Source organism: Pan troglodytes, chromosome 2 (genome assembly GCF_028858775.2).
Source record: "Pan troglodytes isolate AG18354 chromosome 2, NHGRI_mPanTro3-v2.0_pri, whole genome shotgun sequence".
Lineage (NCBI taxonomy): Eukaryota > Metazoa > Chordata > Mammalia > Primates > Hominidae > Pan > Pan troglodytes.
In genome coordinates, this window is record NC_086015.1 from 130,998,168 (window position 1) to 131,015,338 (window position 17,171).

General features: G+C 50.0%; 1 protein-coding gene across 9 annotated transcripts in view; it reads right to left on the reverse strand.

The window, feature by feature from the left end:
* MGLL (monoglyceride lipase) overlaps positions 1-17,171 on the reverse strand; it is a 134,491-nt gene that overhangs the window by 79,569 nt on the left and 37,751 nt on the right. For 8 of the 9 annotated variants that reach the window (XM_003309986.6, XM_003309988.6, XM_009446404.5 and 5 more), the window contains exon 3: positions 13,228-13,334. In XM_003309986.6, the coding sequence (XP_003310034.1) occupies positions 13,228-13,334 (107 nt within the window). Of the gene's footprint in view, positions 1-13,227; positions 13,335-17,171 lie in introns of those variants that run through there. The other variant, XM_054680969.1, reaches the window with a different exon arrangement.

Consider the following 17,171-nt stretch of genomic DNA (forward strand, 5'->3'; position numbering starts at 1 on the left):
GAATCGAGGCCTGACCTACTTTACTCTGATATCCAAGATGACTAAGTAAGGGAGTATTTCCCAAGAGTTCCACTCTGACTCTCCCTTCTCTCTTTGGCATTTCCTTCCCCCTCCCCTGGATTGAAATATCCTTTCCTCTCTTCTTCCTACTGAAGCTCCCTGTCCTGTCCACCCCTCCAGCTCTCCAAGCCCCAGTGCTCACCTCTTTCAGGGAACCTAGCGCATCACTCATGTGTCTACCCCTGGGCAGTGATTCTAGACTATAGTGTCCATCAGAGTTGCCTAAGGGCTTGCTAAACACTGACTGCTGGTCCCACCCTGGAGCCGGAGAGTGTGCACTTCCTGCAAATCCCTGGGTGGTGCTGCTGCTGCTCCTGCTGCTGCTGGTTTGACCAGAATCACACTTTGAGAACCACTACCATACTCACAGCCCTCATATCTAGAGATGGTTCCTTTCAGTTCAGCATATGGAGTCTCTGGGTAAAACTCTGCTAGAAAGAATTGGATTGTCAGGCCAGGAGCGGTGGCTTATGCCTGTAATCCCAGCACTTTGGGAGGCTGAGGTGGGCAGATCACCTGATGCCAGGAGTTTGAGGCCAGCTTGGCCAACATGGTGAAACCCCGTCTTTACTAAAAATAAAAAATTAGCCAGGCGTGGTGGTGTGCACCTGTAATCCCAGCTACTCAGGAGGCTGAGGCAGGAGAATTGCTTGAACCTAGGAGGAGGAGGTTGCAGTGAGCTGAGATCATGCCATTGCACTCCAGCCTGGGCAACACAGCAAGACTCTATCTCAAAAAAAAGAAAAAAAAAAGAATTGGATTGTCTTTGACCATAAGCTTCCTACAAATCAATTTTTAAACAACTGGCATTTCAAAAGTTCAACTAACCTGCATCACCTAGACGCTGCCCTCACTTAGTGCCATAGTCCACACTAAAACCCTGTGACGGAGGTAGTGTATCCTCCCCATTTCTCAGATGAAGATGGCAAGGCCCAGGGAGGCTGGTGAGGGGGAGGCTGCCATCGGAGCTGAGGTCTTCTCCAGGTCCAGGGAGTACTGGACCCTGAGCTGCCAGCCCAGGTGGCTTAGCCCCGAGGGACTGAACATATTTAAGTAGCAAGTGAGCTCCAAGAGGCTGCAAGCTGATGTCTGTTTGGTTCAGCATTTCCCCAGTGCCCAGACAGTGCAGGCACATAGTGAGTTTCAATAAATACTTGCTGAGTGGAGGGAGAGCAGAGCAGCCTCCCTGCCTCCACCCCACAACACCCCACCCCCGAAGCCCCGTCAGAGTGCTGGGGGGTCTGTCCTGAGGATGGAGCGGGGCTCCTGTGAGTGCTCAGCTCAGTGACCGGCACGCGCCATGGCTGCTTTCTTCTTCCACCTGTCATCTCGACATCAGCCTGCCCTTCCCCAGGCCGCTCTGCTGCAACAGCAATAAGGTGCCTCTCTTCATAACTATCCTCCCTTGTAACTCGCAAAGAGCTTTCATACCTAGTTTCTCATTTAGAATCAGAGAATTCTAGAAGTGGAAGAAACTTCCTAAATCCTCAATCTCCTGGGCTCAAGTGATCTTTCCACCTCAGCCTCCCAAGTAGCGGGGACAGGTGCACGCCACTGCACCCAGCTAATTTTTGTATTATTTTTGTAGAGACAGAGTCACATCCTATTGCCCAGACTGGTCTCAAACTCCTGGCCTCAAGCGATCCTCCCACCTCAGCCTCCCACAGTGCTGGGATTACAGATGTGAACCACTGTAATCCCACTGTAATGCCTCACCCTGAAACATTTTTTTTAAGTGAATCCTTTAATCAAATGAAATATTGTACAGAAAAAGAGCTGAATGGCCCTGCATAAGGTGGGAAAGAATGCAGTGCTCAGCCCTCTAGGTTTCTGGGACCCTCCCCACAGCCCCTTGGAGGATATAGGCTCCCCAGGGCAGTTGGAACTTCCCTCATCCACTCCAGGTCTCTTCACCTTTCAGAAAGAACCGAGATGGCAGGAGGGAGAGTGTCATGCCCAAGCCGTGGCATGGGTTGGTCAAAGAACTAAGGCGTGAGGGCCAGGTGCAGCTGCATAGAGGGAGTCCCGTAAATGAACAGTGAATATCTAAGAATATGGAATAGACTCCAGGAGGCAGGGCTGTACGGAGCAAAACCAGGCCACAAAACCCTTTTGGAGTCTTTAAACATCTTTAACCACTTGGCCTGTAATCCAAGGTCAGAGGATCAGTGACTTGCCCAAGGTCACAAGGCTGGGTGTCCAGGGTCACAAGGGTGAGTGCCAAGGGTCACAGGCTGAGAGCTCAAGGTCACAAGGCTGAGCACTCAAGGTTATAAGGCTGGGTACTCAAGGTCACAAGGGTGAGCGTCGAGGTCATAAGGCTGGGAGCCCAGGAAAGGCTAGGTATCTAGGGTCACAGGCAAGGTGCCCAGGGTCACAAGGATGTGTGTCCAAGGTCACAAGACTGAATGATTTACCAATTTCCTCTTTCCCTTTATGCTGCTTGTCCCTGATTAGGCCCCAGAAGCCTGCTTAAACCCCCATCTGCCTATGTCTCAACCCTACAATTTGTGCTAACCAAGCCCATGTAAGCAGGAACCACAACTGCTCATTGCCTCAGGCAGTTACCCTCCCAATCCTGCCTCCTTGAAAGCCTGGCTCCTGCACCAACAGGAGCAGAGGCAGCTGCTCTCTGCTCACCGTGAGCTGCGTGGACCCAGCGACCATGCTCCCTCTGGTCCTGCTCATCACAAGGCAACCCTTTACTATTTCTGTCTTCCTCCAGTTATGCATTTTATTTTATTTTTTGCGATAGGGTCTCGCTCTGTCACCCAGGTTGGAGTGCAGTGGTGAAATCACAGCTCACTGCAGCCTTGACCTCCTGGGTTCAAGCGATCCCAAGTAGCTCCTGCCTCAGTCTCCCAAGTAGCTGAGATCATAGGCACGCACCTTTAAGCACTGCTAATTTTTGTGTTTTTTAAGAGACAGGGTTTTGACATGTTGTCCAGGCTGGTCTCAAACCCCTGGGCTCAAGCAGTCCTTCCCCCTCAGCCTCCCAAGGTGCTGGGATTACAGGTGTGAGCCACCAAGCCCGGCCTTCTCCATTTAGCTTTAAACGTTTTCATCTGCCTTAGGAAGAAGACAAATGTCCACCACTGGCTCTGCATCATTCTAGGACTTAGTGCCACACTTACCATCTGCAGTTAACTCAAGGGGCATTTGAAAATTATAAAGAGAAGCCCTACGTTAATTTTAACCCAGGGCAACATAGCGTATGTTGAGAACACCAGGGGCAGCATGTATGTGGGGAGTGGACAGGTGGGGGACCTGAGCCTAGTTGCAACAGTCCCGGCTGTCTTGGCAAGGACTCCTCCTGGCCTCCATGAGGTTCTGTTTCTCAACACAACAGTGGTGCAATGGTGGGTCTTACACCAACGTCTCTCAGGGCATCTGAGCTTCGCACTTTCCTACAGTCCATCAAAAAGCAAAAGAGGTGTCATGGGAGGAAGAAAGAAAACCTGTGTTTATCAAACCCCAGGCCCCAAACCAAGCACTCTGCATACTTCACCTCATTGAATCCCTGGGATAACCCCAGCAAGCCTTGCCAGCCCTGCTTTTTCAACTTAGGGGATTGTGCAGACTTGCCAAGGCCGCACAGGTAGTAAAGGATGAAGCCACAATTCAAGGCCTCGTCTGTCTGGTTCCAGAGCCCCGCTCCCCCAACCTCTAAGTGCAGACAGCACGCTGCATTGGTAGTTCACTTCTGACAGCACCCCACAGGCTGGTATTGTTAGCCCATTTTACAGATGAGGAGTGTGAAGTCCGGAGAAGTCAAGTAACTTGCCAAGGCCACACAGCAAATTAGAGCCAAGGTCTGTCTCTCTAAAGCTGAGCCTGTTTCACATCTGTCCAATGGCTGGTGGAAGGAAGGTCACGTGAACCGTCCTGCACACTACTGCATGCAAAGCATTCCCACAGTGCTCTTGAGGGAGTGGTCTGGCTGCTCCTCTTAGAAGCAGGAAAGCCAAGGCTCCCATGAGGCTAAAGCCATGGGCTCCAGCTGATCCAGCAACTAGGGAGAGGCTGGATTTGCAGGGGGGCTGTGTATGCATCCAAAACTGCTGCTCTCTGCTGTGGTGGGAATGTTTGTCTCCCCTCAGAATTCATGTTGAAATCCCAACCCCAAAGGTGATGGTGTTGGGAGGTGGGGCCTTTGGGAGGTGATAGGTCATGGGGGCAGAGGCCTCATGAATGGGGTTAGAGGCCTTATTAAAGGGGCTGCAGAGCTCTCTAGCCCTCTTCCCACCATGTGAGGACACAGTGAGAAAGCATCATCTATGAACCAGTAGGTGGTTCTCTCACCAGACACGGAATCTGTCAGCACCTTGACCTTGGACTTCCCAGCCTCCAGAACTGTGAGGAATAGATCCCTGCTGTTTATCAGCCACCCAGTCTAGAATGTTCTGTTACAGCAGCCTGGACACACCGAGGCACTCTCGGCAGATCTGAAGGCAACAGCTGGGCTCCAGCCTGGGCTGGTTTCCTCCCAGGGTTACTGAGATGGAATGAGATGTTTGAGGAAGCCCCTTATAAACTGTGAGGTTCTGTGCTTGTGAATGTTATTATTTTTGAGGGGCCCAAGAATTCTGTGGGCTGCTGCTTAGAGGCCAGGGTCCCCCGAAGGGGTCAAATTCTAGACCCCTTGAACTCTAGAGCCAGACAGCTTGGGCTTGAGTCTAGGCTCTGCCACGTAGCAGCCATGCCACCTTGGGCAGGCGGCTTAACCTGTCTGTGCCTCAGCTTCCTCGTCAGTAAGAGGGAGACAACAGTCTTGCCTCCTGGCAGCGCTGTGAGGACAAGTCAGATAAGGTATGAACATGTAAACACAGTGTTGAGCACATGCTGGGTGCTCAGTACTTGTGTCTTCTTAGGACAGGCCCTGGGGGTCACCACAAGACAGGAGAGGCCTAGGCAGGTGGGGTGGACACAGGCTGTGCCGGGCTGGCTCTGGACCGGGACAGCGTGACAGGGACTTGTTAAAGAGTGCACCTGCTCTCATCTTGCTGCCTTAAGTGGCACCCACAACATGTGGACTTGGGGGAGGGACCCTGAGACAGGCACGAGGCCTTGAGTTCAGTATGATGCAGACTAGACTCAGCCTTCCATTTCTAGAGGGAGATGTCGTTACAAGGAGACTCAGGCTCGCCACTGTTGGGCCTTCCCTGTCTCTCACCTCTCTGCCAAATCTTGTTGCTTTTATCTCTGTGTCTCTCCACTCTGCTCAGGCCTCTTTATTCCTAGGGTCGCCACCCAAGTTCAACGCTCAGAGAAGTCTGGTTGACACTGCCACACAGCACACAGCAAGTCCCTCCCAGCCTGGCGGCCCAAAGTCCTCCCCACACTCCCTGCCTTCGCCCTGCAATCTGTCTTCGCACAGCAGCCTCAGGTCGTTCAGAAATCACACACATCACAGTATACTGCTCCCCTGCTCACAGCCCTCCCTCCAGTGGCTTCCAACACCCCAGAGCAGCCTCTGTTCCTCCTCCTTGGGCCCACAAGGCCCCTGCCCATCACTGCTCACCTGCTGCTCTGTCTAAGCTCTGACCATCCTGGCTTGCTGGCGACCTGAGAGCACCCTGCTAGCCCCTGCCCCCAGGCCTTTGCACTGACTGTTCCCAGCTCTAGACTCCCTCTGCCACCCAGACCTTTGCAAGAATGGGTCCAAATGACTGCCACAGCCTCTTGAAAGGCTTCCCAAACTGTTGGGCAGAGGGAGCCCCTCTCCCTGGCAGCCTCCTGCCTCTTGCCTCCCCTGCACTTGGCAGGACATAACACCTCTCCTTATTCACTCATGTCTGCCTGGCTCACTGCTGGACCTCTGTGCCTAAAACAGTTAGGAGTGCAGTTGGGCATTCAGTGAATATCAAAGAATGAAGGAAGAAGAGTTCCTTCACCTGAATGCTCTTTCTCCATATTTCCCTGTTCAATTTCATCTCCTTGAGGAAGCATCCTTTGAAGTCTGGGACAGAACTTTCAATAGCTGCAAAGTCTCCCTGCACCTTTCTTTGCAGGTGAGCTGGCAGGTACTTCGTGTCTAATAGATGCCTGGCGTTGTGTATGGTTTGTTACACACACTCTCTCAGGGGTCCTCAGCAGCAGCAGCAGCAGCAGCAGCACCCCCAGGGGCTGTTAGAAATGCACATTCTTGGGCCCCACAGCAGACCAACTGAATCTGAATCCTGGGGTGGGCCCAGCCATCTGGCTTTCAACAGGGGATGCTGCTGCCACTGGAGTTTCAGACCCTGTGCTATCTCATTTCATCTCCACGGCCACAGAGCAACCTTGTTATTATCATGGTCCTCATTTTACAAACGAGCAACTGAGCCACATGGAGGTTTTTGTTTTGTTCAACAAAGAGGCAAATGACCTCATATCAGAGAGGACACACAAACTCATATCCGAGATTTACATCAAATAAACTCAACAGACTTTCATCAAAGGTAGAGCATTCACTATGCTTAATAGTGAATGAAGAAGGAAGAGGAGGAGGCAAGGGGAGGAAGGGAATGAGTTGGGGAACAGCAGAGACTATGGGGGTCTCAGGGTGGCGCAGTCCACTCTCCCACACTCTACGAGTTGCAGCAAGTTCACTGTCACCCACCCTCGGAGTTGGGCCCCCAAGGAACTCTTGAAGACTTAAAGGGCAACTCACTCCATTATTTTAATTCTCATATTTACTAAGGCAAGAAAAACGGTTAACACATTTTTCAAACGTTTCAAACAAAAATATATTACTTACAAGAAATAAAATAAACCGATGGCAGTTTATTTTAGAATACTTCCAGCAAGCGACCTTGACTCAAATCTGTCTCCCTGGATGAAAAACACCCATATACAATTATTCCCCCTGAATTTCCTAAATACTCTTCTTCTGACTGGGTAGGACCCACCCGCCAAGGAGAACCACGCGTAACTGCCGCCCACAGACATTCCCTCAAAACTTCCTCTTCTCACATGCCCCAGCTGAGTTAAAAAAAAAACACAAAGCCCTCTTTAACACTTTCCCTCAAATATTTGCAGATAATTAATTCACTGTTCATCAGTTGAGGATGGTTCGTTTATACTTTGTAAATACAGAGGAGGCTTCTCTGGCCCCAGCAAGTGCTCCTGGAGCCGAGTGTGTGTGTTAGGAAGTCAGGAGGCTGCTCCCTGGGGAAGGGCCCTTTCCAGCAGGACTGCAGGGAGCGGGCCTGCGGGCAAACGGACCTCAGATTCCCACCGTCTCTCGCAGCAGCGCCTCCTGGGTGGGTCCATGTGTGCCCTCCTCCCGGAGTCCTCCTTGCCCCCTCTGGGTGAGACTGGCCCTTCTGCCTGCATGGAAGGCCAAGGGGTTTCCAGTGAGTCACTGCAGCAGCTGGCAGACCAGGGACCAAGAGAACGCCAGCCCCGGTTTTCTCCCTGCTATATTTAGAATGTTGCGGAAAATCCCATCTTCTGGTGTCCCCACCTGTTCACACATGGCAGCAGCCCCTCCGTTTCTGGCTGCCCGTGCACCTCTCCCTCATGGGCTCTACTCCGAGGCCCCTCTCCTGAGGATCTCCAAAGTCTCCTGGTGGCCTTCCATCCTTCCAGGCCCCAGAGCCTTTCCTAATAAATCCTGTCTTCACCAGCTCCAAACTTTGTGCCTGTGTGGCCTCCTCTGCTCAGTGGTAGTTCTCAACCTGGGCTGCATATGAGAATCACCTCGTGTATCTTTTAAAATCCTGATGCCCAGGTGACACCAAAGACCAATAAATCAGGATCTCTGAGGGGTGGGGGAGGGGGAGCCCAGGCTTCAGGATTTTTTGACTCCCCAGTAATCCTGACAGTAGGCAAGGTGAGAACCATGGCTCTCAACGATCGGAGCCCTTCCTCCTGCTGACAAGCTCTCACTCTCTGACAAGACCTGGCCATCCTGCCAGCCACCCTGCTGGCCCTCCAGGCATTGAGGATGCCCTGAGCCTGGAGGTGCCACACCCCTTCCTGAGCTGCGGGCCTTGTGGCGCCTCTGTCCCAGCAGCACATCCATGGCACTTACGGGCTCTCCACCTGCTTGGTCACCAGACTCAGGTCCAGTGGCCACACTGCTGGACCCTCTGCTCATTGAGGGGACCCGGTAGTGCCCTGCTTACGTGGATACCTTAATGTGGATGTTCTACCCTTAATATTTAAAGCATTTCTGGTCTGATCTATTTTGGCTTATAAACTCTTCCAGTCATTCAACAAACACTGTTGATGCCTCCACTTCCTGCTCAGTCCAGGAATGGACTATGCTATGCAAAGATGATGAGAAGGGTCTTGGGGGAGGGAGAGGAGCGAATGGACAACACAATGTAAGACACTGTCTTTGCCTGCCTGCAGTGGCTGCCTTGGCCTAAAGGAATAGTTCCCATGCAGGATAATACATGCTATAAAAAGCTATGCCTTTAGAGAGGGGCTGCTTACTTTCTCTGGGGAAGACAGGTCATGTTCTCATTAGGACAACAGTTACTGTGTCCACGCATTTCTCCTTGCTTCACACCTCACCCAGAACAAACACCCAATTAGGAACTTCAACCAATGCTTAGTAATGATGCCAATACTAATAGCCTTCACATCAAAACCTTCAGAAAGAACACAAGGATGGGTGAGATGAAAGGAAATCCTGTGAGTGAGCTGAAATGCCCAGAAAATACATAAAGTAGAAACAATCGGGGAAATGCTAATTTAATAATAAACCTGGGAGTGCAGCATGGCAGAGATGGATAGCCATCAGCAATGTCCATTCTCTGTGTCTACCTTACCAACAGAAGTTTCTGTTGTTTGGGTCAGTAGTTAACAAATTACAGTTCCTGCCTCCCTTGCAGCTAGGCAGAGCCCTGTGAACAGCGCTGGTCAATGCAGTGGGGCTAGAGCCTGCCAGGATTTCTAAGTAAGCTTTGCCTTCCTGATAGGAGCCCAGCCCTTTTTCTCTGTCACTTCCTGCTTCCTCTACCTGTTAGAACACGAGGCTGGAGGTAGTGCCCACACAGATGAAAGCCACATGCTAAGTAGTACCAGCTGAGCAAACTACAGATGGAACCCTGGGCACTGATGGTGCCATGGAGTCCTTGCACCTGCCTCAGACGTCACGTGCCCTGGAAGAAGACAAAACTTCCCTTTGCTAACACATGCGCAATGAGAATGGATCTGCTTGAATATACAGCCACACGTTCCTCACTTATAAAATGGGGAAAATAAGATTAATTGTTATGAGAAATTAGAGATCATATGAGGAAAGTGCCCAATAGAGAGCCTGGCATGCAGTTGACACTGAATAAATGGCAGGAATCACAATTTTCTCTGCTGGCAAGCCATTCAAACCCATGAGGTCATTTTGTACAAATTCTGAGGTTAACATGGAGAACAAAGTTAAATTAGATGCTTATTGAACATGACTCTGAGCCCACCAATTTACCAGGCATGCTGGAGACACAGCCAGACTGCCACAACCACGGCGCCTAGAGGTTTCTGTCTGAACAGTGAAATACTGTAATGCATTGAGCAATGAGACCCATGGTAGTAAAATCAGTTAGCATCAGATTTACAGAAGCCAGTGTTTCCATAAATCGTGTCATAGAAACCGGGCAGTGAAACCACCATAGGCAGCTCTGTCTACTTTGTAAAGCATTTTCCTATCCATTGCTTCACTGTATCTTCAGAACGGCCTGTGCAGGCCTGAGGGGTGACCCAGCCCGCTCAGGGCAACCACACAGGGACAAGAACCCCCTAACTCCCAGCCTCAGTCCTGCTGGTCTTGCTCAGAGCCCTGGGGTCACACCCACCTGGGTACACAGCACAGCAGCCAGTCTACATTGTAGATGAGAAAATTAAGACTGGGGATAGTTAAACAAGGTGCAGATCACACGGCTTGGACTCCCTGTTGAGTGGGCCCTGGACTGGGTGTATTAGTGTCTGAGCCCTTCTGCTGTCTGGGATGAAAGTGCAGTAGCATGCTTCCAGCGACACCCTGGAGTGCAGATGACAACATGGCTAAAGACATGGGAGGTTTGGATGTTGGAGCCTGGAGGTGCCATGGGCCCTGCAGCAGTGTTTTCAGCTCTGTTTTTAGTTTTCAGTGTACCTCCAATGGGCACAATAAATGTCCTGACATTCTCCTAATATTTGTTTTATTTAATTTTTTTTCTTTTTGAGACAGGATCTTGCTCTTTCCTCTAGGCTGGGTACAATGGTGTGATCATGGCTTACTGCAGCCTTGAACTCTCAGGCTCAAGTGATCTTCCCACTTCAGCCTCCTAAGTAGCTGGCACTATAGGTATATACCATGGGGCCCAGCTAATTAAAAAAAAATTTTTTGTAGAGACAGGATCTCACTATGTTGCCTGGGCTGGTCTCAAACTCCTGGCCTCAAGCGATCCTCCCACCTCAGCCTCCCAAAGTGCTGGGACTACAGGTGTGAGCCATTGCACCTTGCCTGCTTTATTTAAATTTAAAAGCTATGTTGGACTGGGTGCAGTGGCTCACGCCTGTAACCCCAATACTTTGGGAGGCCGAGGAGAGTGGATCACCTGAGGTCAGGAGTTCGAGACCAGCCTGGTCAATATGGTGAAACCCTTGTCTCTACCAAAAATACAAAAATTAGCCGGGCATAGTGGCAGGCGCCTGTAGTCCCAGCTACTCAGGAGGCTAAGACAGGAGAATCGCTTGAACCCGGGAGGCAGAGGTTGCAGTGAGTTGAGATCACGCCACTGCACTCCAGCCTGGGTGACAGAGCAAGACTCCATTTCAAAAAAATAAAAAGTAAAAAAATAAAATAAAAGCTATGTTGGAAAGAATGCAGTCTGCATATATCTCTGTAGGCATTTGTGCCTGGAAACATTGGTGTACAGTAATAAAAAAGGCCAGGCTTTAGAACCAGCCTTTTTTTTTTTTTCTTAGAAAAGTCTAGACAGTTGTGGCTGTAATGCAGCAGCGCAGGACCTTACATAACCTCAGCAATGCATCAGGAGCCACACTGTGGGCTCCAGGCCTTATTAAATAAGAGGATTTGCTGTTAAAATGCTGAACAGTGAAATACTATAATGCATTGAGCAACGAGATCCAAGGTAGTAAAATCAGTTAGCGTCAGATTTAGCATCCATTCGCTCCTTTCCCTCCCCAACCTTCTGAAGAAGGTTTGACCTGGGTTCAAATCCTTCCTTCTTCACTTACTAGCACATTTCTCAGCAAGAAGGAAATACAGCCAAGATCACTAGCCACCAGTACCTGCATCGCCAGCCTGCACAAGATCCCCGAAATGGCAGCCCACTTACTTGGCTTCCTTCTACTAAGCAAGCCACAGCAAAAGTCACACACGCACAGTCAACTGGGTTCATTTCTTGAATTAAACACTTCCCTTAGGCACTTGCTAGAGAGATTTCCATGAGTCATTCAAAGAGCTTGAAACAGGTGAACACCAACAGCCATTTTCACACTATATTTAGAATGTCACAGAGAGCTCTGCCTCAACTCTAGATGTTATTCTGGAAACATCAAAAGGTGGGCTGTTTCTTTTCTCCCTTTATTCTAAAAAAGGAGGCTTTTAAAATTGTTTCTCAAAGTGCCACAGCCAGACAAAATAAACAAGGAACAACATTTACTTAATCCCACAGATTTGGCCAAGTTTTATCCGATAAGAAGGTGGTTGGTGCTAAGATACAAAATAGATTCTTGGGACTCTAGCTGCATAGTACAAATATCCTTTTCCTTCACAATGTCTCTAGAACATAACGATGATGAGTGTAACAAATTTTAAAGGATGCAAATGCAATAGGAAAAAAAAATTCCTATCTGAGGCTTTTACATGTAAGAAGTGCCAAAGTTAATAATGACACAGTCCCCATACTAAAAGCCTCGGAGATAATCCTCAAATATTATTTCTCAAACAGTCTCACAAATATTACTGGGACAGTTTGCAAAGCACTAAAGAATGTCACAACTATGATAAGAAAGAATTAGTCAATACTGTCAGTTATGAGGACGCTTGTGTATATCCAGCTGAATAAGAGCTCCCGGCAAATCACATTTGCAGCTCTTTACCTACAGAATGTCCCAGCAAGCTTTTCACCTCCTGTGCAGCTTCTCCGTACAGATAAGGCTTTCCCGCATTTACAAGGACTTCCAGGCCTCTGTCATTGCTCCCCTGTCCCTCTTTTCAGAGACATCACTTAATTATTATCCATTTTCAAATCAGATAAAATGGAAGCAACATTTCTGGATCTGGGCCACAATGATAGAATTTTACATTGAAGCTGTGGGGAAATCACCGTGTTCAGTCACAGAGAAGTCTTAATTTTAAAAAGTGTTAGGCAAAGAACTAAATTGGGAGACTTCCTAGCCATAGAGAATGTTGAAAACATGATTACAAAACTACATACCGACTCAGACAATGAACATTGGATTTTGATGGTTGTGGATTTTGCTACAGAACAAAGAATCAAAGACCTGGCCTGGGGTTGTGTGTGTGTGATTGTGTATGGATGGTATGTTTATGTATGCATGTATATGTCTATATGTATGTGTGAATGTGTGTATATGTGTGTAAATGTGTAGGTGCACATGTGTATGTGTGTGTATGTGTGTTTTATGTGTATGTGTATAGGTACAGGTGTGTATGTGTGTGCATGTGTATGTATATGTGTATGTGTGCAAATGTGTGTAGGACTATATGCATGGGTAGGTGTGTGTCCTTGTATTTGTGTGTGTGTTGGGTTTTCTTGTGAACAATATGGCCTGTTGAGGCTTCTACTATTCTCCTGGTCTGAAATGCTTGGTAAACCTCGTGTGGTTAAACCAGGGTTTACACTGTACTTGAACTGACTACACCATGTCCATTTGAGGGCACTTGGAGAAAAACCAGGGCCCATTTTGAGAGAAAGCACTTTATAAATGCAGGAAAGAATTCCTTAGCCTCAGGCAAGTTCTGAGATGAACATATCCGACTTTGTTTTTCCAGTTGAGGTTTCTAATCAGCCTGCATTCAGTCTCAGACTACAGAATCTGCTCGTCAGACATTTTTTTTGTTTGTTTGCATAACTACATTTTTTTACTTTGAAACATCCGTGGGGAATAGAAGAATTGAGAAGGATGCTGGCGGTGAGATGGACTAGAGAGGGAGATCTCCAAATTGTCAGGGCCCAGCCAGCTCTGACGGCACCCTGGGACACTCACCATGGTCGTGGGCGAACACCAGCAGGTCCAGCCCCATCAGCATCCGAGCCAGCTCTTCATAGCGGCCACTGTGCTCTCCGGCTCCATGGGACACAAAGATGAGGGCCCTGCAGAGACAAGAAGGGAGCCTGGTTAGGAAAGCCCACACGGGGCTGGGCGCGGTGGCTCATGCCTACAATTCCAGCACTTTGGGAGGCCGGGGCGGGCGGATTGCCTGAGCTCAGGAGTTTGAGACCAGCCTGACCAACATAGTGAAACCCCACCTCTACTGAAATACAAAAAAATTAGCCGGGAGTGGTGGCATGCGCCTGTCATCCCAGCTACTCGGCAGGCTGAGGCAGGAGAATTGCTTGAACCCAGGAGGCAGAGGTGACAGTGAGCTGAGATGGCGCCACTGTACTCCAGCCTGGGTGACAGAGCGAGACTCTGTCTCCAAAAAAATAGAAAAGAAAAGAAACGCCCAGATGGCTGCCACTGTGCTGCAGCAGCACCAGAGCTTACAAAACCTCAGCAACACCAGGAGCCACACCATGGGCTCCAGGCATTGTCAAATAAGAGGAGTTTGCTGTTAAAATGAGGGGCTTCAGAGTCACGCAGAATGGAGCCCAAATCCCTGCTCTTCCTGTGAGCTCTCAGGCAGAGCTCCAGTCCCATGAAGTTTCATTTCTTCGCCTGTAACATGGTAAGAATAGCATCGCCCTGTGGGTGCTTGTGAGGCTCATGGGAGCTAATCAATGCCAATGGCCCAGGCAGAGTGCTGGCGCGGGGCAGGCAGGTCCTCCACCAGGGCCTGCTTCCTCCCTCGGGGGCGAATGCGGCAGCATTTAGATTCCAAACTATCCAATTTTCAAGACCTATATTCTTAGCAGAAGACCTACGGAGAGCTAGAGTCTCCTTCAGGCACGGAGTAAATGCCATGAGCGATACCCACCAACTTCTACTGCTGCTGATGGTGATGAGGGGAAAGAGGAGGAGGAGAACAAGCTGCCACCTTCCTGAGCATTTACTATGCACCCGTTCCTCTGCAACTCCACATGCAAGATTTCTAACTCTCCAGTCATCAGATGATTTATCTTCTTTACAGATGAGAGTGAAATGCATAGAAGTTAAGTGAGTTGGGCCAGGCAAGGTGGCTCACACCTATAATCCCAGCACTTTTGGAGGCCAAGGCGGGCAGATCACTTGAGACCAGCTTGGCCAACATGGTGAAACTCCATCACTATAAAAAGTACAAAAATTAACCGGGCATGGTGGCACACACCTGTAATCCCAGCTATTTGGAAGACTGAGATTGCAGTTGAGCCAAGATCGTGCCACTGCACTCCAGCTTGGGTGACAGAGTGGGACTCTGTCTCAAAAAAAAAGAAGTAAAGTAAGTTGTCCCGAGCCACATGGCAAGTTGGCAAAACACCATTCAGAGTATGTTGCCGCTGGCTGTCTGGTCTCCAGGAAGCTGCTATAGGGCTCAGAACACAAGCCATGGAGTCAGGACAGACGGTGCCTCGGCGGAGGCTCCCAGTGCCTGATCTGGCAACCCCTCCCGGGCCTTTCTGCTGGGCTCTGGCCCCTCTGCACACCCCTGCTGACCGTCACTCTGGTTCTCTAGTTGCCTGCCTGCTTCCTGATGCCCCCACCTTGACATCAGCCCACAACCCTCTGAGGACTGGACCCCAGAGCTGTATCCCAGCCGAGCAACATGAACAGGGGCCCAGCTGAGGACATAGACACCTCATTCAACAGCTGTGTTCTTCCTACGACTCTTTTCAGCCAGGCTGTGTAAGGCCAGAATGGCACCAGTTTGTTTTATGGTGCTTTCATTTAGCCCCATTTTTCAAATCACCTTTGCCATCTGTCCTTTTCCTTTTCCTGCCTTTTTCCTAAAAAAGCCAGAGGAATTTTCACGCCCTCTTCACTGCTCCATGGAATGCCCAGCCACCTCCACTCGATCAGATGTGTACTTGTGTAAATGACACCTGCCCACCTGATATTTCTGGGATTGGCTGATGGGATTTCTTTCCTGCATTTCCCTTGGCTACTGAGGAGCATGGCTGGAACTGCTAACTAGTCAGCATCTTCTGTCTTCAAAAGGGGCTGTGCTTCCAGAAGGGATAGCTCAAGTACTTTAACCCCCTTTGGGAGCACAGCCACTGCTGTCATAATTCAGGCTACTGTTAATGCAGACAGACAGGTCGTTGAGCTGGATCATGCAACTCTCCAGCCTCTCATCGCAGCCAGGGGCCACCCAGCAGAAAAGGACTTTGGGGTTCCATTTAGCAACCAAAGAAATGGCACAAGGCATTGCCATCATGCCTGGAATTGCCTGTCAAGAGAATCCAGCACCAAGTCAATATGTGGAAAAACAAGTGGTCTCTTACTCTGCAGCAATTCCTTCTAATCCAGAGGTTCTCAACTTTGGCCACACATTGGAGTCACCTGGGGAGCTTTCAAAAAGGCTGATGCCTGGGTCCCACTCCCAGGGGACCTCTGGGTTTAATTGGTCTGCGGTTAGAAAAGCTCCCCAGTGGCTCCGATGTACAGCCAAGGTGGAGAAGCACCTGCTCTCATCACAATGTTGAGCTTGGGCCATGGTGCTGCTCAGAGGCTAAGTGGAACTTAAGTGTGGTGAGAATGCAGCCATTGTAGAAACTTAGAGCAACCTTAGAGCCACCAATCTCCCTGGGGGGTATGCTGGGTAGGCCACGAGTTCTAGCCATAGAGGCTGACCGATATAGCCGTCCCACTGCAGGCGGTGGGGGTCACTGCCACCCTTCTCTCTGCACAGGAAGAGCCCGTTGGCAGCACCTGCAGGCTTAGCCTTCCACAGCCCCACACTTCCACCCCCAGGCCCGGTCAGCACCCTGAGAGCCCACCATTGGACACCTGGACTCATTCTGATCTTCAGCTTCTATTGTGGTAAGTGGGTTTCTCCTTAGTGTCTGGATTCAGATCCTGCCTGGACCCCAATTCTGATAACTCAATCTCCCCTTCCCCCTGGCTGCCACATTTACATGTTCCCAGGACCTTAGTGTGTTTTGTAAATCTGTCCAGCAAAGCGAAATCAAATCATGTTACCCTTCTGCTTTAAGCCTTCCAGAGACTTCGCATTGCAACAGAACAAAGGTTGTCTGCCTCTGAAACACCTCTCCCCCTCTGCCCTGCTCCCAAGCTCCGAGGCCTCCTTTCTGGTGCCCAGATGTGCCAGGCGATGGTGTGCTGTTAAATGTTTAACAACTAGGGGTGGGGGTGGTCCTAGGGTTCCTCTGCCCACTGCAGTGCCCAGGGTGGAGCCTCCTGGAAGCCCGCCTGTGCTGTGCTTACTGGCACCAGGGTTTCCAGGTGCTTCACCTCACCCCCTGTGAGCACACCCCTCCTCCTGTGAGACCTTCCCCCCTCCTTCCCCACACACCTGCTGCAGGTGGAGCCACTGTTGCCGCTCCCTCCTCTCTTCAGACCTCTTCCCGGCCTGGTCTGGCCGGCCCTTCCCAGCTTCCTGCCCTGTTGCCACGAATACAGCTGGCCATGTCCCAAGCTATGTGTGTCTGCATTTGTCTCTCTGGGTAAAGGGACAGACCCCAGCTCCAGGCTTCCTGATGGAAGGTCACATTCACCACTGGATGTTGGGCACTGCGTGGAAGCTTCCCCTTCAGGGTTTCACAAAACATTGTGCTTCTATTTCTGCTCCAAATATATACATGACTGAGCACTGAGAAACCCAGATGTGGAGGAAATGTACATCCCAGTTGCTGGAGGCTGTGAACAGAGAGCAAAGTTCAGCCAGAACAACCTGGTTGGATTCCCAGTGTGACCACGCAGGACCCTGGGCAAGTCGCCTGATGGCCCTCGGCCTGTCTCCTTGGCATTGGAGTAGAAAGAATGGGATGGCAACAACAGTGGGTCCTACTTTTCTTCAGCCGAGTCTGCAAATGTGTGAATGTGAGCTTATT